This window comes from Schistocerca gregaria, chromosome 7, assembly GCF_023897955.1.
Source record: "Schistocerca gregaria isolate iqSchGreg1 chromosome 7, iqSchGreg1.2, whole genome shotgun sequence".
Lineage (NCBI taxonomy): Eukaryota > Metazoa > Arthropoda > Insecta > Orthoptera > Acrididae > Schistocerca > Schistocerca gregaria.
In genome coordinates, this window is record NC_064926.1 from 330,183,386 (window position 1) to 330,210,440 (window position 27,055).

Consider the following 27,055-nt stretch of genomic DNA (forward strand, 5'->3'; position numbering starts at 1 on the left):
TTCAGAAAACCATTGCTTTTGCTAGCCGAGTGCTAACAAGATCTGAATAAAATTATTCCGTTACTGAATTAGAAGCTTTAGCTATCGTTTGGGCATTTAACAAATTCCGTTTCTTTCTTTATGGTAAGTACGTAAAAGTATACAGTGATCATCGTGCATTACAATTTCTTATGTCTTCAAAATTAAATCATGATAGATTAAAACGTTGGGCATTGTTTCTGCAAGAATTCCACTTCACAATAGTCTACATTCCCGGCAAGGAGAACATTGTTGCGGACGCACTGTCACGCGCACCTGCTGGGCTTGAGAAAAGTAACACAGAAAGCAACCTCGAGAAAAATTTCAGTATTCTTTACATTCAGAAAGTCGCCTTTGAAAACTTCATCACCACATCTTTAAAGGACATTGCTCATGAACAAGATAAAGATCCGATTTGGAAAGACATCAAAAGTAAATGGCAAGAAAAGACACACACACAGATTCGGCATTATTATCTGGTTAGAAACAACATACTGTTCAAACGATGCACTGTTGATGACAAGCTATGGGTACTTTGCATTCCAGACGATTTTGTTAATAAGCTCATTTGGTACATTCATTTCAGCTATGCACATTTTGGTCCACGAAAATGTCATCATATTCTTCGAACGACTTGTTATTTTAACAATATGGAAAAGAGAATTCGAAGAGTCTTGTCTATTTGTAAACTTTGTCAAAAGGCGAAACCATCTACTGTCTCGCATAGTGCTCCATTGTTTCCTATCATTCCTACTAAATTAAAAGAATTTGCTGCTGTTGATCTCTTGGGACCGCTTGTTAGAACATCTAATGGATTTTCGTACGTTCTAGTCGCTGTTGAACTTACTTCAAAATTTGTTTCTTTCACTCCGTTACGTAAAGCCACTGGACGGTCTGTATCCAACGCCTTTGTTAAAAATTTCTTACGTGAAGTTGGACACGTTAGTAAAGTCATTTCAGATAACGGACCGCAATTCAGATGTGCTGTTTGGTCACGCATGCTTCGTAACCATAAAATCAAATCTGTTTTTATTTCATTGTACTCACCACATTGTGACCCGTCTGAACGGATTATGAAAGAAATCAATAAGCTTTGCAGACTTTATTGTCACAGAAAGCATCAGCATTGGGACAGATATTTACACTTATTTCAAAACGTGCTGAATGAAATGCCTCATGACTCCACTGCTTTACCACCTGTTCTTGTACTGAAGAATAAAGAACCACCGAACAGAATCAGAGAGCTTGTACCTTTTCCGAATACACGTAAACTTCGACACAAAGTCATGATTGATTTGGCTATTAAAAATATAAATTCTGCTGCAGACAAAAGGAGAAAATTACACGGTAAAGCAAATGCAAAGAAATTATGTATTGGTCAGAAAGTTCTCATTAAAGCTCATCCATTGTCACATAAGAAGAAACACTTGAGTCACTAATTCTTTCTAGTTTACAATGGACCTTACAGAATCCGACGTATGTCACATGATAATTGCGTTGAAATTGAAACTCTGCGTACTAGGAAGAGTAAAGATTTACACCACATTTCACATGTAAAACCGTTTATTGAAATATAATCTGCTTTTTAACTTTGTCTTTGCCATAAAACATTTCACTTCACATTTCTAGTATGCTTTGTCACACTGAGAAACTGTTAACATGCAACAATGTTTTGAAGTTAACTACCCAGTCTAGAACCTAGGGGACATTTTTAAACAGAAATTACGAATGCATTGTTATAGTGAACAGATGACACAGTGTTGTTATTTGTACATTCTTGCTTATTAGTTGCACGATTACGTAACGACTATAAGGCTTACATACTTGGAACATATACTGTTAATGAGGTTTTAATGCAACATTTTGGTTTAGTTGAAAAGACATTCTTTATTCGAAGTACTTTCTGTGAGATTAAAGATGACTTAGCATTTGGTTTCTTTGATATCTACACTATTATATCACGACGCTACTAATGTGTGACACAATTTACATTGTGCTTTTGCGGCGTTTCTGTTTTATATCTGCACTGTTTTTCTGAATTCTTCTGGAAAGGAAAACATGTTTTAGTTGTAACTTTTGTGGTATAGGTACAACGAGACAGCCTTTTCCGTAGCACAACAATACGTTACAGCACAGTACTTTCCTCATCACGGCAATAAGCGTAATAACTAAGATATTTATACGCAAAGCATTTCACTTTTGTTTATCATGAGGTAAGTACATTGACTTCTGCAGAACTTAGCTTTCGGAGGACGATAACTACGACACTTCCACAGAATTATCTTACAGGAAGACGCACATTTAGCGCTACAGGACACAAATTTGAGTGATTAATGTTGTACTTGAACTATTTATTTTTCAAGATTTTTGAATTACATAGAAAGTTTTCCATGATACATTTCACTCCATTCCTGTAATCTGTAACACCTGAGGGTATAATTACATTAATCCTCAGGGGGGTACACGCTTTCTTTGTGTACCATGTGTTTGGCAAGCACAAGGAGCCCTAGCTAATATGGTATTTGCTTATACAACTTTACACATCGGTACCATATTTCTCTAACACAAAATTACACAGCTATCTGATTATTTAACTAAGAAACAAATTTTTTTCTACATCAGTGACACATGTTTACACAATTACACAGTTGGATTACTTCACACTTACGAAATTGTATTTTGTCTGTACTTTGTGAACTGTTCATACTCTTTCAGAACCATTGTGATACTATGAGAGCTTTGAATGATGTATTTGGTATGGAATCACGATTTTTAAAGTAAGTTTGAGGTAGATGACACTTTTGACATGAGCAGAGAATTTTTTTAGGTTTTGAAATTATTGGAGGAAGCTACGACGATTTTGAGAATTTGACTGAGGTGTTATGATGTTAGTATTACGATGACTATGTGTATTATGCTGTTGTGATATGTTTATGATCAATAAGCTGATGCTATATGAGTTATTTGATTATGAAACGTATCTGTTATGATGAAATATTGAAGAAGTGTCTACGAATAAGGTAAGGAATAATGAGTAGTGGTTAGGGACTCTGGTTTGTGAAAAAGGTTGTTGGAAACCAAGAATCGTGCTTTAAGAGTTATGAAATGTGTGTATATGCGTGAATGTATCACTATGCTGGCGAAAATTTTTTGGACACTATTATATTTATAGGATTTTATTTTCTACATATTTGTAACGCAAATTCTCAACCTGTGAAAATATTTTTATATGAGACTGCCACTGTAGCGGAAATTGGTGTCGTAAATATTTCGGTAAGAAAGTTAAGTGACCACCTGCAGTAATGCCTCGTGGGCACCCAGCTGGGCGACAGCCACCTGGAAACAAGCCATTAGTGTGTGCCTTTCAGAGGCACAGGTGGAGAAAAAAAGTAAAGAGGCCATTATCCTCGCTATTGACATTCCTTTGTAGAAAGCATCGCAAAAACGACACGCTCATTACTTGGAAAGATATTTTCTTACATCTGCATACCTGATAATGACAAGCATCTTTCTACGAGAGTTGAGAGAATTTGTACTATCCTATTAAATGTCACATGACTATTGAATGATATTTTTATGCTTTGCCTTTAATAGTTGCTTGTTTCATTTGATATCTGTTTTCCAGCTGTGTTACAGCATTGGTTTTATAAAAAAAATTAAATGCATTTGCTAATGTGAAAACTTTATGTCAACAGATACGTTAAATAATAATTTTATGATCCACATTCTTAAAAAAAAAGAGCACTTTGAAAGGAAAGAACAAAAGAAGGGACTAGTAACAGTAACTGCATATATAATTTTCTTTTCCAGTACTTGGTAATTTTTTTAGAATTAGTTTTTGTAGTGTGCCACTTTAATTTCATAGACATTAAGATGTGAATATACATTTCTCTTATCTGCATTGTTGTCTTTAGTGTACTATCTTTTTCTGCTTGTGGGTTTGTCATGTTTAGATATAAGTTATTACATTTACTGCTGCTTGTTTTGCCAATTTTTATTGTTTTTTTTGTTATTGCTGTTTGTATTAATTGTTTTGTGCTGCTTCATTGCCTCGTCCCTTAGTTTAGCATCTGAGCTCAGTAGCTTTAAGTTAGCTTAAGATGGGGTAGGTTATAAAAGGAAACGAGTTGTGATGAATTGGAAGAAATGCATTGAGAAGCTATAAGAAATGATTTGTCCAACAAAAAAAAAGTAGTGTACAGTGGATAAAAACGATTTTTGAAAGAGGATGTGAACAAAATACAGAAAACATGCTTGGATAGGATATTTTTGGTGGAAACAAATGTTGAGATATGACGAAAGATCTACAGAATGAAGTTTTGAGTTGGACTGCAGTACCAAATATTACACTGAAAACAAACCCTGTCCTTTCCTTCTGTTATCCCACTATGTATTTGTGTACCCTTGTGTATTTATGTTCTACCGGTCTTTATATGTTTATCTGATAAGACTTATGTTGCTTTGTAAAGATGTTTACACATTATTTATTCTGTTTTGTTCTAATGCTCATGTGTGAAGTTGATGTTTCAAAAGTTATTCTGATCTTTTATCTATGTACGTATGTCGTAATTTTTGTAACACTGATGTATTTGCTATTTCGATTCTTTTGTAAAGCCTGTATTACTGCAAATGTTATCTGTATTGTTATGTTCTTTAATGATATATTTTGTACCTTTGTTATTGTATTCTTATGTTATAAAATTGTAATTGACACCAGCTCATCAAATTAAGTAACTTGTAAATTACATTTCACTGCACACGTTTCTGTTGGTCATAGTATATGCACAATATGTGAGAAGTAGGGACTGATAGTGTTTGCAAGTGTGTTGATAATTCAGCAAGGGACTGGTTAACAGCATTGCTGGTTCTAAGGACAATTCCAAAACTTTGTGAGTGGACAAGTGGTGGGTTATGGACTTGCTATATTATCCGCAAGACTCTTCATTGGTGATTGTGCGCCTGCATAATCAAACAGATGGCTGCTGGCTATCTCTACAAGGACTGAAGTGGGTCTACACCTTTGATGACTCCCCAATACCATTATTTCTACAAGGACTGCAGTGGGTCTGCACCTATGATGGCCCACCAATACCATACTCTCTACTAGGACTACAGTGGGTTTGCATTGTGATGACCAACCTACCAATATTCTTCAAAACTTCGACTGACTCTGCTGTGGGTTTGTGGCCCATTACCTGTCAGCATGTCAAGAGTCAGCACTGTCTTTCCGTTCAAAGGACAACACTACCTCTTCAAGACTGCATGGACATCCACTACTTCCGTGTGCATTTTCTTTTACTGCTCTGACATTGAGCAAAAATACTGCTATTTTACTGTGATGAACGATCAGGACTGTCTTTATGGAGTGTGGGAAAATTTTAGCTTTTGACCAACATTGTATCGATAAGTGTGTGCATTTCATTTCTTTGTTATTTTAATTATGAAAAATTCCCAAAACAATTTGTAATTTTTTTGTGGGGAGCATGGGGGCTATGTAACTAGGCTGTTTTGAATTTTTTATTGGTAACGCCGCCGCCACGTAGCGCTCTGTATGAAAATCACTGGCTGTGCCGTGTGCAGTCTGTGGCTGGTTTGCATTGTTGTCTGCCATTGTAGTGTTGGGCAGCGTCAGCTGGATACTAACAGCGCGTAGCGTTGCGCAGTTGGAGGTGAGCCGCCAGTAGTGGTGGACGTGGGGAGAGAGATGGCGGAGTTTTGAAATTTGTAAGAATTGGTGTCATGAACTGATATATATATTATGACTATAAAGGTAAATACATTGTTTGTTCTCTATTAAAATCTTTCATTTGCTAACTGTGCCTATCAGTAGGTAGTGACTTCCGTAGTTTGAATCTTTTAGTTAGCTGGAAGTAGTGGCGCTCGCTGTATTGCAGTAGTTCGAGTAACGAAGATTTTTGTGAGATAAGTGATTTGTGAAACATATAGGTTAATGTTAGTCAGGGGCATTCTCTTGTAGGGATTATTGAAAGTCTGATTGCGTTGCGCTAAAAACTATTGTGTCAATTTAAGCACAGTCGTGTATAATTGTTCAAAGAGGACGTTTCACATAGACCAGTCTAGTATAATTGTTCAAAGGGGACGTTTCACACGTCCATGCTTTAGTACGTTACAGAGAAACAAAGTCAAACTATTCTTGTTTTAAAAGTTTTCTTAACTATTTCAAAGTGTTATAGTAAAAGTTTGCTTACGTAAAATTCAGTCAGAGTGAAGCAAAGTTACTATAATCTGTTAAATGACTGTACAGAGATAGCTCAAAGAGTAATAGCATTTGAAAGTAAATTCCAGTAAGAAAGAGGTTTTCTTGAAGTGAAATATTCACTATAAAACGCGTGTGCTTTAGTATCTAAGTATTTTAGCATTTAAGTTTGTTGGTTATGGAAAGCGCGTTTCTAAAGGTCCCGCCTGGTTTTTTTGTAGTCAAACAATTCAGTGTCTGCACCAATAGTGTTGGGGTGGAGTAGCATTCATTCGAAAAAGCGACGTAAACAGTAGCAAGAAAGGAGGCAACATTCATACTTCTGCTTTTCCAATACTTCGCTGCTTCATTGTCTGGATAGACTGGCCACCGTTAGTATATATTTTAAACCACTACATGAACTTGGAACTGAGTCGTCCTATCTTCAATACCATACTATTCATACTGCGTTTCTTTCCAACCGCTGAGTAATATCTTAGCAAAAGAATTGAATAGTCTGATTTACTTATCCATTAGACACAACACACGGTCCAATCGTGTAAAAATAGTAACTCTATTGATTAACGTTCCCTATTAACAGCACTATCCTGCAATAGTGTATTTAATTTGGAAACTATACAAAATTTAGTAAGAGGGTTATACATTTACATCTACATGGATACTCTGCAAATCACATTTAAGTGCCTGGCGGAGGGTTCATCGAACCACCTTCACAATTCTCTTTTATTCCAATCTCGTATAGCGCGGAAATAACGAACACCTATATTTTTCCGTACGACCTGTGATTTCCCTTATTTTATAATGGTGATCGTTTCTCCCTATGTAGGTCTGTGTCAATAAAATATTTTTCATTCGTAGAAGAAAGCTGGTGATTGGAATTGCATGAGAAGATTCCGTCGCAAAGAAAAACGCCTTTCTTTTAATGATGTCCATCCCAAATCCTGTATCATTTCTGTGACTCTCTCTCCCATATTTCACCATAATACAAAACGTACTGCTCCTCTTTCAGCTTTTTCGATGTACTCCGTCACTCCTATCTGGTAAGGATCCCACAGTGCGCAGCAGTATTCTAAAAGAAGACGGATAAGCGTAGTGTATGCAGTCTCCTTAGTAGATCTGTTACATTTCTAAGTGTCCTGCCAATAAAACGCAGTCTTTGGTTAGCCTTCCGCACAATGTTTGCTATGTGTTCCTTCCAATTATATATGGCAACATAGAGACAGGGTTTTCTGTTATTTGGGTGAAAGCATACTAAATTATAATATTAGTTGTAGTCTTATAAGTTTGATGCGGACGCGGACTGTCAATCATAAAACTGAACTGAGGGCAGAATGTACCCCTGAAAAGAAACGTGTGGGAAAGGAGTACAGGCTCATAATACCGTTGACCGGTGAGTTTCTGTGTACAAAGATTATTCCCATGTGACATTACGCCTCCCCACACCTGGACCACAAAAAATCATTTTCGACAAAGTTGGACGCATCCTCACTTGGCGAGAGGCAGGAACACGTAAAGCACCCTGTTACATTGGCGAACGTGGTCGTATTGGTGGTTCAGATGTTATGATGTTTTGCAGCACGGCCATATGCAGCTAAAAGCATTCAACAGTTGTAAACCACGCTGCTGGGGAAGTAGAACGCCCTACGGCTAGTATTCCTCACCAAACTTGTGGTCAGCAAGCGGGCTCATTGCAGAGCATGCATTGCCTTTCGTGGTGATCACGCACGCTATAGAGAACCATGTCCCAGCGTTTGTAATGTCCAGGAGACCATCATAAATCGCGGGGACTTCAATGTGATTATTGTTTTTGAATTAAATTGTAGTTCCTGTGCGTCTCACTGCGTATTTCTTTCAGTTACCTTTTGTACTATACTGTAGCAGTTCTTTCTATGTATGGTACAAGTTTCATTGTGCTATGTTACTTGCCAGTGACAAATGGTGCCGAATTTACTTTCATGTTTAAGTTTTGCGCAAGGGTACATCAAGAAAAGCAACGGACCAATAAAATGGATTAAATGAAATGATCGTATGGCATTGTTGGCTGGGAGGTGCCCTTCGAGTTCGGCCGCCAAGTGCGAGTCTTGTTTCAGTCGGCGCCACATTGGGCGACTTGCGGCCGGTGATAAGGACGAAATGATGATGACAACACCCAGTCCCCGAGCGGAGAAAATGTCCAACCCGGTCGAGAATCGAACCCGGGCCTAGTGTATGAGAGACAAGCACTGAGACGTTACGTCACATAAATATTGGCATTTTTAGCCGTTGTAAATCGTAGTTTACGATTTTATGAATATAATTAGTGTAAAAGATATAGTTAATGTTCTTGAAACAACTGATATGCAGCGATAGCATCTTTATTTAATGTCTATGAAAATAAAAAACGATCGAAAGAGACGCGATTGTACAGCCGAGGAGGAAGGACGTATTTTGTGGAAGGCAGCCATTCAGCGGCTACATATATTTTATGTACGTTATTCGTATTTCTGCTTAAATAAACTTATTATTACAAAATGAATTTTGTAATAAAATAGTTGTCACCTCAAATGCTCGCAGTGGCTAATTATTTTTAATAAGCGTTTTTTCAGTAAATTGCGCTGCGAGAAGCTCATCTTACGATGCAGCCTCTGGTCGGCCATTACGCGCCGAAGTGTTTCAGTGTTTAACAGTAACTGTAAATGCGAGATATTTCGTCATAAGAACCCTTTTAAATTGCAACAGACAATTAACTTACGTTAAAGTTCAAGTTTTTAAACTATACAGATTCCATGAGTTCAGTAAGTTTTATCTTGGCCGCTCCACGGCAACAATCGAAATTCTCTCAAGTCTTGCTTTGCAACCAATAAATAGAAATTAACAAAATTACATTCAATTCAGTTAACGGCAACTATATTTTAGTCATCACGTTCCAAATCTTAAGTTGGTACATGAATAACTGAGGCCCTTCAAGAATCCGTTTCATATTTACTTATGCACTTAAGTAAAAGCGATAAGAATAGATATATACCTGAGAGAAAGAATATTGCTGATAAATTAAAAATAAAAATATATAAAATATATATGTAGTAATTTCTTTTGTATACGACGTAACGTGTGACACAAGACGTCACAGCACTTTACCACCCAGCTAAGCAGGCGGACAATCAAATGGATAAAACCAGTAGATGAAATGTAGAAATTAATTTAAATTCATTATGAATATTCGAACGGTAGAAATTAAGACTTTATAATATTTATTGATAAAGTTGGTTACATCTTTTGACATATCTTTTTTTTAACATAGTATTTCCATCTTGATGAATTTGAAGAGAACACCTGCTACAGGTCACACGTAGCGGCTCATCAGACTGACAACTTTGTTGTACACCAGGTCCCTCGCGTGGATGGCCCACATGTAGTCGAGATGGTTAAACGTGTCCTGTGTGACGAGGAAGCGGCCGATGCAGTTTGGCAGCTGCTTGTACAGCCTGTCGACGTCCTGGAACAGAAGTAATCGGTTTTCAGCAAGCGCGTGAACCATGACACTGAAATGAGCGTCACGGCCTCAAGTGTTAGTTTGCCCGCAGGTTATCAGCTTCTTCTTTTGTGCATAATATGTATTAGAATATTTCTTGTTGTGTTATAAAGCAGAGGACTAAATAAAAATGGTTCAAATGGCCCTGAGCACTATGGGACGTAACATCTCACGTCATCAGTCCCCTAGAACTTAGAACTTCTTAAACCTAACTAACCTAAGGACATCACACACATCCATGCCCGAGGCAGCATTCGAACCTGCGACCGTAGCGGTCGCGCGGTTCCAGATTGAAGGGCCTACAACCGCTCGGCCACCAGAGGCCGGAGAGGACTAAATAATGAGAAGTTGATACATAATGCTATGTTCATGTATTTATCAATCATTAAATTTCGTCCTAGAACGAATCAGATCACTGATTAGCAAATTTCTATAAGAAATATTAATAACAAACGAAAAGGCGGTTGGGTTGTTTGGGAGAGGAGACCAGAGAGTGAGGTCATCGATCTCATTGGATTAGGGAAGGACGTGGAAGTCGGCTGTGCCCTTTCAAATGAAGCATCCCGGCATTTGCCTGGAGCAATTTAGGGAAATCATGGGAAACCTAAATCAGTATGGCCGGATGCAGGATTGAACCGTCGTCCTCCCGATTGCTAGCCAAAGCGCCACCTCGCTCAATAATAACAAAAGAGAACTTTGTCAGGGTGTATAAGAATAAATAACACATTACTGAGAAAAATTCTACCTCTACATCTATATCTATACTCCGTGGGTCAAACAAACCTGTGACTATTCGTGCAGCCCTCACTGTACACGTTCAACATTCGCTGCTAGGCCTATTTGGTATGGGTCCCAAACTCTTAAGCAGCATTATAGGATGGGTTGCACAAGTAATTTTTAAGCAGTCTCCTTTGTAGACTGATTGCATTTCCCCAATATTCTACCAATAAACAGAGCCTATGTGTTCGTTCCACTTCATGTCCCTACCAAGCGTTACACCTTAGTACTTGTGTGAGATAGCCGATTTCAATGGTGACTCACAAATATTATTAGGATGGTGCATAAGTTCGTAGTGTTTTTGTTTTGCATTTTGGTATTCCGGTTGCTGTGGGTTCATTTATCGATTGATGTTTTTTATTTGTAATTCACTATTGCTGTTTGACTTAACATATCGTCATTTTGTCATTTCGAGCCTGTTGGTGGACCCGTAGACGCTAGAAACTGGAGTGCCAAGTGGAGCAATCGACACATTCTTCTGAGTGAGTTGAATAGAGGGGTGACGGCAGCGGAGAGCTAGAAACATTTGTCCCATGAAGGGGGAAAATGCCTTTACACAGAGCACGACAATAAAATGGTTTTCTTCTTTTAAGGAGAATCGTTTTGACGTTAGTGACCTTAAGGATATGATGAAGCTCGTTTAACCGCATTGATCCACAATAATAGCGTCAGTGGCTCGAGAACTGGCAAATGTGATAAACCGTGATCATACACAGTTAGTCCGACGTTTGCGTGCAATGGAAAAGATTAAAAAATCAAGTGTATGGGTACCACATGCTCTACGCTAAAATCTTAAAAATGAAATTCTGAAAATTTCCCTAATGGACGGTAAAACATTTTATTCGACAAAGATTTCGGAGTTTTCGCCAAATACAGACATAATCTCATTACTGAGGAGTGCTGTATTTTGACAAACCACTAAGAAGCAATCATGTTCCATTTCCTCTTCACCCTCAAAGGTCATTTTATACTCATCTTCATTCAGTCTGAATTTGAGCTGAGAAAGTGATCAGAAATAGCCGAATGCGAATTTTTCGGGAGAGCGCGATTATTACCTACAGGGTTTTGAAACAAAGGGAGCTCTGTTCGACAGAGAATCTAAAACAATTTTTGCTGGAGAAAATGCAAAGGATCTTCAATCATTCAACCTTACACTTTCCCAAATCTCCTTATTTAAGTAGACATCTGTCACTTCTTGCAATGTAAAAAGATCATTTCCCGCAATAAAGAATGTTCCCGCAGGCCAATGCAAGAGCCTGAATGATGAGCACTTGGATTATTATTTATTTATACTGTGGCTTTTAGTGCCGGGAGTCACTGAAGATATATTCAGCTCGCCTTTGATGTAGCTCTCTTCATCTAAGCAGAGGTGCTACATCTTTAAGGAAACTGGGGCAGTCAGGGAGAAAATTAATTCGGAAGGAATTGGCTGTGTCCTATGCCGGGAGTCTCTGAAGATATGTTCAGCTCGCCTTCGATGTAGCTCTCTTCATCTAAGCAGAAGTGCTGCATCTTTAAGGGAACTGGGTCAGTCAGGGAGAAAAGTAATTCGGAAGGAAATTTCTGTGGCCTATGGTAAGGGACCGACCTCAGTATTTGCCTAACAAAATGGAAAAACCACACAAAGCCGTTTTCAAGGTTGCTGGCGGATGGTTTCAAACCATCTCGATTCCCTAATCCATGGATTGCTAGCTCAGTGGTTCAACGTGCAGGGCTATCCCGCTCACTAAAGTTTCTGGGAAAACTGGTTATTGTACATTATTTTAAAATAAAATTAAGTGCGTCATAACAAAAGACTGAATTCTGACACTGCATGTTTTTCTATTAATTGTGAATGTTAAGTCATTTGATAGTAAATGAATACAGGTATAATTAAGGATGAATTGTACAGTTATTATAGTATTACAAGAGCGTAAATACATTTTCGACGTGGAGGGGGAATACAGGGCGCAGCTGGCTCGGACGCATGCAAACAACCCGCTGAAGAAACCTTTTAGAAAGGATCGAACTGTAGAATGTGCTGTCATCGCATACCCCTTCCGCTCTTCACAAACCTCTCGCCATCTTTCCGTACCGGAAATGGTTTTCGTAACTGAATACCACATAGGTTACCAGATTGGCGATATTTTGCCATTTGAGCTATTACTGATAGAATATTTAGCAACTTTTTAAGGAAATGCACTTATCAACGTTTGGGCGATAGTTTCGTTGTTCAACGCGATTTTTGAGCTCACAGGCAAGACCAAGTTTATTTTTATACTCTGATATGTGCTTGAACGACCTCACCTTAATGAACATAGAACGTGAAATGGTTAGGGTAATTGATTTGACTAGTTTTATCTCTAAATCTGCCCAAATTAAATCGAGAAAAGTAATTTCGGAATGTTCTGTTTAATTTTATACCCTAAAGTTTGAGGCCTAAAGCAAACTAAGGGCTTCTTATTATCAATCTGGCACTGCTACTCATGGTTTCAACAAGATGACGCTTCCGCACAAACAGGTAACAACATGATGAGTCTTCTCGAAGGGTTTTTGGAGAAAGTGTCATCTCAAAAAACTATGGTCCCTTCGTCTACTGGACCTTATTCCACCAGACGTTTTTATCTGAGGAGCAGCAAACTCTGTAGTCTGACGTAGTCACCCATGCACTCTTTGTGAACTGAAAACTGAAATAACTGCGTACATGAGATACATATCATAATCAGATCTCCAGAAAGTGTTTTCCAATTAAATTAAGCGTGTTCCGATTTCCATAGCCGACCGTGGACGTTATTTCCAACATACGTTGTAACTATACATCAACGTTCCTGACATACTGTATAAGCAGCTATAATAAGTACAATAATTATCTTATTATAAATCGACTCCAGATTCCTCTGAAGTAAATTCCCTTCTCAGTTGTTGTAAAAGTTAAAAAGGTGTTTAATATGAACATTAGTGTCGACCAGAATTTATATCTACACTCCTGGAAATTGAAATAAGAACACCGTGAATTCTTTGTCCCAGCAAGGGGAAACTTTATTGACACATTCCTGGGGTCAGATACATCACATGATCACACTGACAGAACCACAGGCACATAGACACAGGCAACAGAGCATGCACAATGCCGGCACTAGTACAGTGTATATCCACCTTTCGCAGCAATGCAGGCTGCTATTCTCCCATGGAGACGATCGTAGAGATGCTGGATGTAGTCCTGTGGAACGGCTTGCCATGCCATTTCCACCTGGCGCCTCAGTAGGACCAGCGTTCGTGCTGGACGTGCAGACCGCGTGAGACGATGCTTCATCCAGTCCCAAACATGCTCAATGGGGGACAGATCCGGAGATCTTGCTGGCCAGGGTAGTTGACTTACACCTTCTAGAGCACGTTGGGTGGCACGGGATACATGCGGACGTGCATTGTCCTGTTGGAACAGCAAGTTCCCTTGCCGGTCTAGGAATGGTAGAACGATGGGTTCGATGACGGTTTGGATGTACCGTGCACTATTCAGTGTCCCTTCGACGATCACCAGAGGTGTACGGCCAGTGTAGGAGATCGCTCCCCACACCATGATGCCGGGTGTTGGCCCTGTGTGCCTCGGTCGTATGCAGTCCTGATTGTGGCGCTCACCTGCACGACGCCAAACACGCATACGACCATCATTGGCACCAAGGCAGAAGCGACTCTCATCGCTGAAGACGACACGTCTCCATTCGTCCCTCCATTCACGCCTGTGGCGACACCACTGGAGGCGGGCTGCACGATGTTGGGGCGTGAGCGGAAGACGGCCTAACGGTGTGCGGGACCGTAGCCCAGCTTCATGGAGACGGTTGCGAATGGTCCTCGCCGATACCCCAGGAGCAACAGTGTCCCTAATTTGCTGGGAAGTGGCGGTGCGGTCCCCTACGGCACTGCGTAGGATCCTACGGTCTTGGCGTGCATCCGTGCGTCGCTGCGGTCCGGTCCCAGGTCGACGGGCACGTGCACCTTTCGCCGACCACTGGCGACAACATCGATATACTGTGGAGACCTCACGCCCCACGTGTTGAGCAATTCGGCGGTACGTCCACCCGGCCTCCCGGATGCCCACTATACGCCCTCGCTCAGAGTCCGTCAACTGCACATACGGTTCACGTCCACGCTGTCGCGGCATGCTACCAGTGTTAAAGACTGCGATGGAGCTCCGTATGCCACGGCAAACTGGCTGACACTGACGGCGGCGGTGCACAAATGCTGCGCAGCCAGCGCCATTCGACGGCCAACACCGCAGTTCCTGGTGTGTCCGCTGTGCCGTGCGTGTGATCATTGCTTGTACAGCCCTCTCGCAGTGTCCGGAGCAAGTATGGTGTGTCTGACACACCGGTGTCAATGTGTTCTTTTTTCCATTTCCAGGAGTGTATGATTCTAAATACACTGATAAATTACAGAAGAAGTCACTAATAGTGTGTTTTTTACTTTGTTGTACAACCTTAATTTCAAATTTACTGTTTGTTATCAAGTAGCCACCTATTACAGACTTCTATGCCAGGATATAAAACTCGTTTCTGAACTGCAGACAGGGACGCATATGCTAAACGGAAATTATTTTTAAATCTGATATTGTAGTTATGGTTTTTACAGTTCATTTTGAAGTCAGTCTTACTCTGAACCACAAAATCACTAAGGAGTAGGGTTTATATTTTTGGCGCGTAAGTGTAAGAAATCCAAGGTTTTGGAAGAGGTTTCTGCAAGATTTTCGGGGAAAAACTTTACACAATAGTCTTTCCACATGCTTCTGTAAAATAAATACTGTTTTCGAACTTAGCTGACCTGTGCCTAACGATAGTACTGACTGTGAGTAAGAGTATGTAAAGTATGCCTGCATTGCTGACTGCAAGTCAATACAGTGAATCATACTCTTATTTCTAAGTAAAATGCATTCAGAATTGAGCCTTTTGAATCATACTCGTATTTCTAAGTAAAATGCACTCAGAATTGAGCCTTTTGATTGTTTTCAGTGTGCTAGTGCCAACTCAGTTTGTTATCTATATGGACGCCAACTTCACAGATGTCAACCAACCCATGTTCACTGATTTCTACTGCAGCTGCCTGTACATCATTTTTAACTTCAGATCGAGAGGTGTATGGAGGACTCTCAAGTGTAAACATGTATGTATCTGATGTCAGCCAACGTATGCTCATTGATCTCTACTTCAGCTACTTGTACATCATTTTTATTTGTTTCGGAATGGACGATATTAGTGTTTGTAAGAGTAAGAGTTATGCTGTCTGCTTCGAACTAGTTGTGAGTCTGTTCCATTAGTTTTCCGGCTGAATCTTGTACAGTGAAAGATTTGTACAAAGTAAATTACTTTAAGTTTTGTTAGAAAATATTATATTGAACCAGAGATGGTCAAATGTAATACCGATTGTGTAGTAGTGTCTCTGTTCAACAGCGATAGCTGATGCAAGATGCTGTGGGTAATGTGTTAGAGTAACAGTTAGAGTAACTTCAAATAGTGAGATGTATGGAGGGCTCTCGAGTGAAAAGATGTGTTGTATCTGATGTGTGCTGGATATATACTTGCTCGTTATGGGCAATTATGATTCTTTTATTCGTAAGATACTATGATGTTTGATAACTTTAAACTTGCTAACTTGCAAATTTTACAGGGAACAACGAAGTATAAACTTGAGAGTAACATCTGTGTACTACAAACTCATTTATATGCTGTCCCTAATCAATTCTTTCTCAGTGTGCCGCATGACTACGATTTTTCTACATATGCTAGATACAAGTTTCAATTTGATTAGATAATATTTTATGAAGTGATAATAATGAAGACACAATGATGTTATACTAATGATAATAATGATTATATTTGAATGATAAGGTAAAGAAAAGTGATGGCACAGAGGTCACACTGTTATAATGAGAAATGTTTTATGGTAATCTGAAGTTAATGAAAACACAATAATGGATTAACAGAGGTACAAATACCATTTTAACTATTGTGTAAGAACATGAAATAACTTGGTGTACACATATATTACTCTCTGTATTAAAAAGAAAAGATTTGGTTTTGAGTGGTAGAGTAATCACACCTGTTCCGCTTGATATACTGCATTTTCATGAACTAATGATGCTTTTACATTATGTGTACATTGACATTTAGCACTTGCTTGTATTACTTTTGTTTGCAATAAGTATGCCATTAACAATTCCAGCATAATAATTCCATCATGCTTTACAGGTACAATGAGCTATTTCAATTCACTCTTTTTTTTTTACATGCTTTGCAATCTACACTTCTACTGTATGCTTCTAGTTGTTAAGTCATTCAGATTTCTTTAACATTTTCATGCCTATGCTTAGATTAGTCTTGTGATCACACATGTTTATCTTGCTTTATTTTGACTGACCAGTTTGATGACTATAGACGATAATGGTTTTCTTTTGCAGCAAAAGTGCTCTTTCCTTTGCCTTATTCCCACTTTTCCCAGTAGTTATGTGCATTCATTACATCTGCTATTATTATTTTATTTTCACTTCTCTATATCAGATATATTACTTATGTATAGCCAATATTTGCAACAAACATCATTTTCAAATCTCATATGCTAGAGAGGTATTCTACTATACTGGTTTTTCATATGAGCTCTGACAGCATATTGACTGATTAATTATGAACTATGTATTTTGTCATTTATTACTGTCAATCTTTATATACTATTTTCTGGAATTATTGCCTGCATACGTTAAGTTTCCAAGTCTACAGGCACAGCCACAGCCACTGTTATTCTACATGTAACAACTACTATTCTGTGGACAGTCACTACCAGTAAATGTATTTATCACTAACTTACTACTAGAATAGCTCAACTATGAGTCTGAAACGTACTCTTTATATCATATTCTTAGATAATGAACTATGATCACAATTTCTCACTTAAATATTGATGGCGCTCCCATAAATAATGCAGTTGTTATCTGCATAAGTTTAGCATTTTATATATATGTCCACTACTGTCATACTTTGCAATCTTAAAAGCATTTAATGTCTTTTTAAGTCCCATTTTTCTTTATGCTGTTGTCCTTCTTTACCTTATCCACTGAGATGATCGTGAAACATACAGTTGTTTACTTGTGTGCATCAATATAAATATATGAAAGCTTACTGATGTCAACGATAATGCACAACAAATGAGAGAGTTGTAATGGCACCTTTCAGTGCACTCACAACTGTACTAGGCAGCACTTAATATACAATTGGCTAAGTTGTCATTAGGTACTATATCTACTGCTGCCACCAATGAGTCTGCTCAGTGCTAAATCTCTCTACTTTGACACAGCTAGTGACGTTCAAAAAATATTCAAGATAACATGACTCAAAAATTTAATACTCTCAGGAAGAAATATGAACCAATGTCTAAGGATCCTCGATTTGCAGACCATCCAGACTCTAACTTTGCCTCAATAATGCCATTATCCTTGCCTTTTTCACTTTTTATATTTTATACTCATGATATACTTACACTATGCTTCGTGTAACAATGCCTATGATTAGTCAAAACTATGGAAATGAGCGTTATACTTGATCTCACATATTAGTGCACATAAGCACTGTATTTCTTAACAAGTTTATAAATAATTAGTAATGTTTTGCTATAACTCTGTGTTGTGTAACTCAGGTTGTTTTAATTTCCATGTACTTTGTAAAGATCGATTTGCTCATACTATTGTGTTTTTCTTAAATATTAGGCTACATTTCAAAGTTTTATAGTTCACTTGAGCACTATCATGCCTCACTATATGTACATTCATGATTCCTAACCACAGATGTTAGATAGTTAAAGAAAATGCTTCACAAATTACCCATGATACATTTATGCTATTCAGCCAGATGCTCACGAATATTTGTATTTATTTATTAATTATCTCTTTTATGCTACATTCCCGAACTTTTATCAACCTATGTGTATGTAATGTTAAGAATTTTGTTATTTTATTATGGCCAATTGCCGTAACAGCCCTGGAAACAGTGTGTGCAGTCAGAAGGTAACTACTTAGAAGGAGACAACACTAAACATGACTAAAACGGTAAGCAACATTTTTTCACATCAGTCTCATTTCTTTACGGTCGCACCTTGTATATAGGGTAAATTAATTCAAGTTTTGTAATAAAATATTATATTGAACCACAGATGTGCAAATGTAGTATAGATTGCGTAGCAGCTTCTCTGTTTAACAGCGGTTGCTGATTCAAGGTGTTATGGATAATGTCTTAGAGTAACTTTAGATCGAGAGATGTATGGAGGACTCTTGAGTGTAAAGATCTGCTGTATCTGATGTATGCTGCATATACACTTACTCTCTACGGGCACTAATGAGTATTTTATTTCGATCATACTATGGTGTTTGCTAACTGTAAAAGGAATATCAACAGAAGTTGGCAATAATTAAGGTAAAGAAAGTTGTTTTGTTACTAACGCTATGCGTGTAGTCATAAGCGATGATGTATAGCACTCAAATCCAATGATTTTGTAAAGCGAATTGTTAATGCATAATCATTTTACTGAGTGTGTTGATTGTGAGAATTATTAATTTTCAAAGAGTCAAAATACAAGTTCTAAAGTTAGTGTCATATTATTATTGACCTGAAGTCAATACTAGGTCCCAGATCCATGTAATTTTTGATTAACTATTTTACTCAAGAAGTTATTGTCTCAGTAATATTCCATTTAATTATAATGTACGCTAAGCAACAGCCTTGCACAATAGCTGTTTGCTAACTATGTAATTTAAAGTACTAGTAGAGAGCATTGCACATATAAAGGTAAGAAATGTTATGAGGGGAGGGATGGCATTTATCAAACACAGGAACCATTATTTTCAAGCTGATAAAGTGTTAGTTTATCATCAGGGCCAATTTAAAACTAATAGTGTTACACCAGATTCAGTTTTTGGTGATACATAAATTCAGGCAGTTTTCGTTTGGTTTAAAGTTTTTGAGTTTACATTCTCGCAGCTGAATTAAATTTACATTCCAGCAGTCAAAAACGTTCAGTACAGGACAAAACTCATAAGCGATGAGTTAAAATACATGTTCACAATCCATTCCTGTTGGGTTCCAGACTACTGTCAGTTAGGTAATTTCAATCAGATTTCAAACGCATGTGTTTCAACGGATGCTTTTGGAGCCTTTCATCAATATATAATTATGACTTTAGCAAAAGTCATAGTCTATGAAGAATCCACTAATACTCATAGTAAATCATTAATGCATCCCCAACCTTTTCGGGAGTCAGTCACGATTTTTGTAGCTCCGTCTTGAATTTTTTCAGAAGTAATTCCGGACGCATGTTTCTGCCCAGTTTAACAATTCTCAAGCGATTTATCCTCAGGCCCAGTATTAGGGGGTGGGGGGAGGGCAAATAGGATTATCTTCCCCGGCGGCAATTTTAGGGTGCGGCAGATTCATGTTCTTGATTGTTGAATGTGCGCATAGTGTACGTGATGTATCTGAAAGGGGAATCCCCGTCGCATCAAGAAATAAAGAACTTTCCCGCAGACAAAAGGGGGCGGGGCTAAACAAGCAGAGCCAAGTAAATCTGAATGGACGAATGCCAATCGCTGTATTCATGTGGTTTATTGTGTATGCGAATGATAAGCGTTGTTATAACTATTAGTGTAAGCCTTATGTTCAACTACCAGAATCGGAATAAACGACTAACAGGAATAAAAGATGAGAAGGATTACATATAATCTTCTCAGTTTATCCAAGAAAATGAAATTCTGACAGAAAATTTTTGCCAAATCGCTAAACTCGTAAGGGTCATTTGTACAGTCTCCAGTTAGTTGCTGCGTAAGTTCTATTCTCGGAACAGCGCGGAAAATGCGTTGTACGAACACGTAATAACGCCTAGCCAGAAAATAAACGAGGAATAACTAAAGCGGTGATCCTGGCAGGGTTAGTGAAGTTAACCAGAGAATAAGTTTTGACAATGGAAGGGATAGTTACAGAATTAGTGAGGACAAGATTGTTTGTTAGAACGAGGGAGGAGAAGAAACAGCAACATTGTACAAACTATATGGAAGAATCTGTCGATTCCAAATTTATATAAAAATTTCGCACTACTGCTTTTCGATCTCATGCTTGAGAAACTGGAACTTACGAATAAATGTGAAACTACTTCCAAACATAAAACTTTTTGCTTATGATATACCTAATAAGCATTTGATACTGATACTTCGTGAATTATATTCTGTCGTATTATTTATGTAAATGATGTAGATAAAAATGAACGTTTGTGGCAAAACAGTCTCGCTGCATATTAGGAAGGGCTATTTCGTTTTATATAGCGGACAGAAAAAAATGGTCTCAATCATATCCAGAAACCGCATCACTCATCGGTGTTATTCGTATTAACAACTTTTTCAGTATGAGACAATGACTTTTTCCATGTAGTAAAACGTTTGACGACCTTTGATGAAGTAACAGATTCCTTCGCAGAAATGAAGGCATACCGTAAAGGCTGTACCAAGGTTAGAGAAAAAATGGTGGGACCTAAGAATTGAAGACGTGTGTCCTGTCTTGCTTGTCTCTTATCTTTGCTGGTTTTATGTTTCCTATATTTAATTTTATATCACACAAAAGATAAAGTTATTATCTAATAGTCAATAAAAAGTGCAGACTCTTTTGAAGGGTTGTTATTCTTTCGGTCAAAAACCATCCCACCCAGTGTTAATGAGAGCCCTTTTTTGAAGGGGTGTAGGACGTCAATCCGGCCGACTGGGAGTAGGCACCAAAGGACATTTTCTACATCTACATCTACATGGAAACTCTGCAAATCATATTTAAGAGCCTGGCAGGGGTTCATCAAACCACCTTCACAGTTCTCTATTATTCCAATCTTAATTTCCACTGTCTTCAATATAGGTCTGATGGATTCCATTACAAAATATACAAGTTTGAATACCAAAGAGTGAAATGCAGTGACGTGCGATAGAAGAAATGTGAAGAGACGCGACACTATTCTTAGGCACAATTAACACCAAATAACTTGTCTTACATTTCCTCAAACATATATGTTTTATACAACAAACTCTCGAGAAAAATGTGCGCTACAAAATGAACACGTTTGAAAATCGATTTTTTTAAATTTTTTACGTTCTGTCTCAAACTCTATAGTGGGAGGGAGGCAGAGCGCCACTATCAAGTTTTTGCCCCAGTTCGGAAATATCGTAGATAAAGGGCTGTTCAATTATGTATTTATTTCACCCATATCGATATATTTTATTACTAGGTTTATTTCAGTTGGCAAAACTTTTTGTCAAAGAGTTCGTACTCTTACTACAGAATACGCATTTACATTGTTACGCACTAGACATAAAACTGGTTTCTGTCAACATATCTCATCTGAAAGTGAAAAATTATGTCATATTGTATTGTGTGCTACGTAATGTTACGCTATATTGCCTTAGTTAAGTTTAGTTATTCATCAAAGAAGCGCAAGTATTCCTTCAATGAACAACTGCATAAACAATTTCCATTCATCAGTAATATCACAAGCTTAGATAAGTACACATCTGATTCAGGCCACGGGTTACCAAAGGTTGCTCATGCCTGTTCTACAGAACCAAAGGCCTCTTATTACGGAACTTTATTTGTTTTACGGACCTATCCACAGCTTTTCACTATTACTTCACTCACTGTAAACTGTGTTTTCATTTAAACACTGTTGGCACAACGATTTACCAAAATTTAAAATCTGAGTATTGACAGATTCATGGAATACCCCATATTCATGGAATACAACACTGTGAGAATTGATCTGATGTAATTACATTTTCCTGGAGTAATATTGAGTCTCAACTTTATCTGCTAAAAGGACAGAAGCTGAAGTAATGAACGAAATTTGTGCCAAGGGCAGAATTTGAACGTAGGTCTTTCGTTTATTGGGCAGACGTGTTATCCCCCACACCAGATTGGCTATTTTAGCCACAAGGCCAGGGTGATGTAGTACGTAGCACACCCACAAAGTAAGCAGCAGACCCAAGCTCAAGCCGCAGCCTTGGCACAAAATTTTAATTCATTACTTCAGCTTCTATCCGTACCAAAGAACGCGCGGGGTAGACACAAGGTCTCAGGAGCCTTGTCACGGTTCGCGCGGCTCCCCCCGTCTGAGGTTCGAGTCCTCCCTGGGGCATGGGTGTGTGTGTTGTCCTTAGCGTAAGTTATTTTAAGTTAGATTAAGTAGTGTGGTAAAACTAGGGACCGACGACCTCGGCAATTTGATCCCATAGTAACTTACCACAAATATCCAAATTACCACTTACCGAAGATAAAGTTGAGACTCAATATGCCTGCAGAAAAATTTAATTACATCAGATCAATAGATCACCTACGTGAGGCAAAGGCACGGTTTCCTCATTAAGTACAAAGCTGTGGTAGCACTACCGTATCGGAGGGCCTCGACCATACTGACGACTTAAGAAGGGGGAAAAGCAAGATGGGCTGAATAACACATCTACCCAGCAAGCAGGAGACTGCGTCCAAGTTGCGGCATTGGCAGATATTTTAATTCATTACTTTAGCTTTTATTCTTAATGAATGTGAGAACTGTTGTTTGGAAGATCATGAAGTTAATGTCTATTAGTCTGCGTAAAACGTTGACGTTTTCTCGGCTTTAGAAAATTAAGCAACTGGAAACTCTACCTGGATCAGATTACTAAATAGATAGACAGCTACTTGTTTGCAGGTTTGCTACCAGAGCGGGCGCCAGAGAATGAGCTTGTTCACGCCTCTTTTTCTGTCCATCGTAGTCCTGTGGCTCTGCTGCCTCAGGTGCCAGTTGGTACGGTCAGTTGCAGACGACGTTTGCGTCTGGTAATGCAAACAACCGCGTCGTTACTCTATCAGGCGCGTTAACGCTTCAGAGTGTCCTAAAATAGTTGCACAAAACAGCGATAGGACTACTCCAACTCTGCTAAGCGTACCCAGTTTTGCACGTTGTCGTGCAGCGTGTGAATGCATCCAGAACGGAAGCGTCTGACTGTTGCTGCCGCAGCCATATTGTGTGCGCAGACAAGTGGAAACAGGCAACACCCCTTTCTCCAAATTTCGACTGTCATTATTTTTGCGTACTAGTTTGTTTACTTCGCTTTGCTTACAATTTTTTTTAAATCGAGGAATAGGAGCGGATCGTCGGCGCTTACCTGGACGTCGGCGCACCAGTCGTTGTTGCTGTAGTGCAGCGCCACCTTAGCGGTCACCTTGCTGAGGTCGTAGTCTGGCGGGGCGATGCTGCCGTACCTCTGGATGTTCCCCATCATCCCGTAGTCGTACTGCCGGAAGTGACCTGCAACGGTACGTGGCGTTCACGAACTTGTCTGGGCGTTAGCTAAATTTATTTTTGCTAAGCGAGAATGTTCCAGCCTGTTCTGCAGACACACTTACACTCCACAAATCAATACTACGAGGGGTAGTAAGAAAGTTTTAAACATAAAGCTACACTATTATTTTTTGTTTATTTGTAGGTATATGTCTGCATTCCGGGAAAACACTGATATCCCCGCGCCTACGTTTGCTAGGTCCAAAACTATTTGGTTGTTCCACAAGTTCGTAACGTTTTTCCGCAATAATACTGGATGTTTCAGAAGTGATGGTCAATAATTCAGAAATGGAAAGTACAGGCCAGCCGGCCACTGTGGTCGAGCGATTCTAGGTGCTTCAGTCCGCGCTGCTCCTACGGTCGCAGGTTCAAATCCTGCTTCGGGCATGGATGTATGTGATGTCCTTAGGTTAGTTAGGTTTAAGTAGTTCTACGTTCTAGGTGATTGATCACCTCAGAAGTTAAGTCCCATCGTGCTCAGAGCCATTTGAACCAATACAGGCCATAAATAGATAAAACTCTCCAATAAACAACGATCGGCAAATCAATCGTTGCAGGGGGGTGGCATTAATTCGGGTTGGAAACCAAATGTAAACGCCCCTGGACACCGCGGTATTTACGCTGCTATCTCTAAGTTTGGGATCGACTGTTTGTTTACGCAAGCGCACTATTTCCCTTTCCCCCTCCGTGCTCTTTGCCCTACCTATCTCATAATCAGTTACGAACGTGAAGCGACTATGGACAGAGATTACACCAAAGGAGAGTACGCTCAAAAGCACTTCAAGTATGGCAAAGCGAATGGCAGCGCCCTTGAGGCAGCACGACTGTATGAAGAAGTTTTTCCTCGCCGCAAGCAGCCCGGCAGGGGTACATTTAGCCGGTTACATCCACAAGGATACTATGCAAATCACATTTAAGTTCCTGGCAGAGGGTCTATACCACCTTCACAATTCTCTATTGTTCCAACATCGTATAGCACGCGGAAAGAACGAACACCTATATTTTTCCGTACGAGCTCTGATTTCCCTTATTTCATCATGGTGAACGTTTCTCCCTATGTAGGTCTGTGTCAACAAAATATTTTCGCATTAGGAGGAGAAAGTTGGTGATTGGAATTTCGTGAGAAGATTCCGCCGCAATGAAAAACGCCTTTGTTTTAATTATGTCCACCCCAAATCTTGTACCAGTTCAGTGACACTCTCTCCCCTACTTCGCGATAATACAAAACGTGCTGCCGTTCTTTGAACTTTTTCGATGTACTCCATCAATCCTATCTCGTAAGGATCCCACACAGCGCAGCAGTATTCTAAAAGAGAACGGACAAGCATAGAGTAGGCATTGTCCTTAGTACATTTGTTACATTTCCTAAGTGTACTGCCAATAAATGCAGTCTTTGGTTATCCTTCCGCATAATATTTTCTATGTGTTCCTTCCAATTTAAGTTGTTCGTAATTGTAATTCGTAGGTATTTAGTTGAATTTACGGCCTTTAGATTTGACTGATTTGTCGTTGAACCGAAGTTCGACGGATACCTTTTTGCACTCATGTAGATGAATTCACACTTTTCGTAATTTAGGGTCAATTGCCAATTTGTGCACCATACAGATACCTTTTCTAAATTGTTTTGCAATTTATTTTGATGTTCTGATGACTTCGTTGCTCGATAAATGTCAGTGCCTTGGAGAAACTGGGAGTTTCGCACACCAGGTACGACAACGTCGACCCAGGTACACAATACCCCATGTTGAGGAAAGGGTGTTATGCACTATACACGAATGTCTGCATACTTCAACAAGTAGTATTGCTACCCAAGAGCGTGTCCTGAGTCACAGCAGTGTGCGGCGGATTTTACATCGGCAAGTACTCTATCCACATCTTCTCCAGCGAGTGCAAGCCCTACACAATGCAGACTTCCCTCCTGGACAGAATTTCTGGTAATGGGTGCAACAATAGTGTACCCTGAATCCCCTGTTTGTAGGCAGTATTCTGTTCACGGATGAGGCTGGATTTACCCGTGACGATATTTTTAACAACTGTCACATTTGGTCCGATGTCAATCCTAATGCAACACATTTATCATGACATCAGCAGAGTCTGGGCAGGATTGCTCGCAGACCACAGAACTCGACCACACTTCGACCACAGAGGCAACCGGCCAGCACTATACGTGCTTTCTGTGGACTGTACTTCCATCTGGAAGTACCACTGAACCAACGCCTGAACATGTGGTTCATGCATGGCGGTACTCCAGTTCGCTATCATTCACGAGTGCGCTGGCTTCTAACTCGAACGTATGATCAACACTGGGTAGGTAGATGAGGGCCTGTGACATGGCCTCCAAGGTCCCCGGGTTTAAATCCCATGGATTCCTGTGTGTAGGGTCATGTCAAAATCTCCAGGGCTCCTGAGAGGATTCGCAGCTTATTTCAGAGACAAGGTCAATGTTGCATTCAGCTGCATGGACAACATTTCGAACACCTGATTCAACGTTCAGAAATAGCATGTGTTCCTAGATACTGAAGAATCGCAACAGAAGATGTGTTGTATCTCGACAACGGTAGATTTGTGGACCCATGTTTATTGGAGCTTTTTAGCTACTTTTGGTCTGTATTTCCTCCTTCACTAGTTACAACAGTCTGCGAACGCTGGGATAACTTTTCGATTTTGCGACTGTAGAAATCAAGTGGTTTTCAGGCGAAGAATTATTTCGGAAAGGTGCTTGAAAGTTGTCCGATAGAGAGCGGAAAAGGTTAAAACCCGAAGGCATAAGATTAGGTGAATTAGGTGGGTGCGGAATGACTTCCCGACCCACAGCGTTTTTTGTCAGTCTAGCAGAATGCGGGCGGGCGTTATCGTGGAACAACATCACTTCACCCAGTCTTCCTAGTCGTGGCTTGCATTGCGTCTGCAAGACGTCTCAGTTGCTGACAGTAAATATTAGTAGAGGCGTTACACCTCTGGCAACCAAATCGTAGTACACCACATCGCGGCTGTTCCACCAGATGCTTAACATTATCTGTTGTGGATGTTCGCAGCTATTTGTACGGCGAGCTACGGCTTTGTTTGGGTTCAACCGTTTCTTTCTTTTCCTTATGTTACCATAAAGACACAATTTCTTGTCGCCAGTAATGATACAAGAGAGGAATTGTAGGTGTTGTTCATGAGCTTATGGA

General features: G+C 39.4%; 1 protein-coding gene across 1 annotated transcript in view; it reads right to left on the reverse strand.

The window, feature by feature from the left end:
* Window positions 1-9,448: 9,448 nt before the first annotated feature.
* The window catches only part of LOC126282032 (lipase 3-like), a 76,808-nt gene continuing 59,201 nt past the window's right edge, over window positions 9,449-27,055 (reverse strand). Inside the window, exons 7-8 of the mRNA XM_049981439.1 lie at window positions 23,707-23,849; window positions 9,449-9,710 (exon numbers count right to left, since the gene is read on the reverse strand). Coding sequence (XP_049837396.1) covers window positions 9,558-9,710; window positions 23,707-23,849 — 296 coding nt within the window. The 3' untranslated portion in view covers window positions 9,449-9,557. The remainder of the gene's footprint in view (window positions 9,711-23,706; window positions 23,850-27,055) is intronic.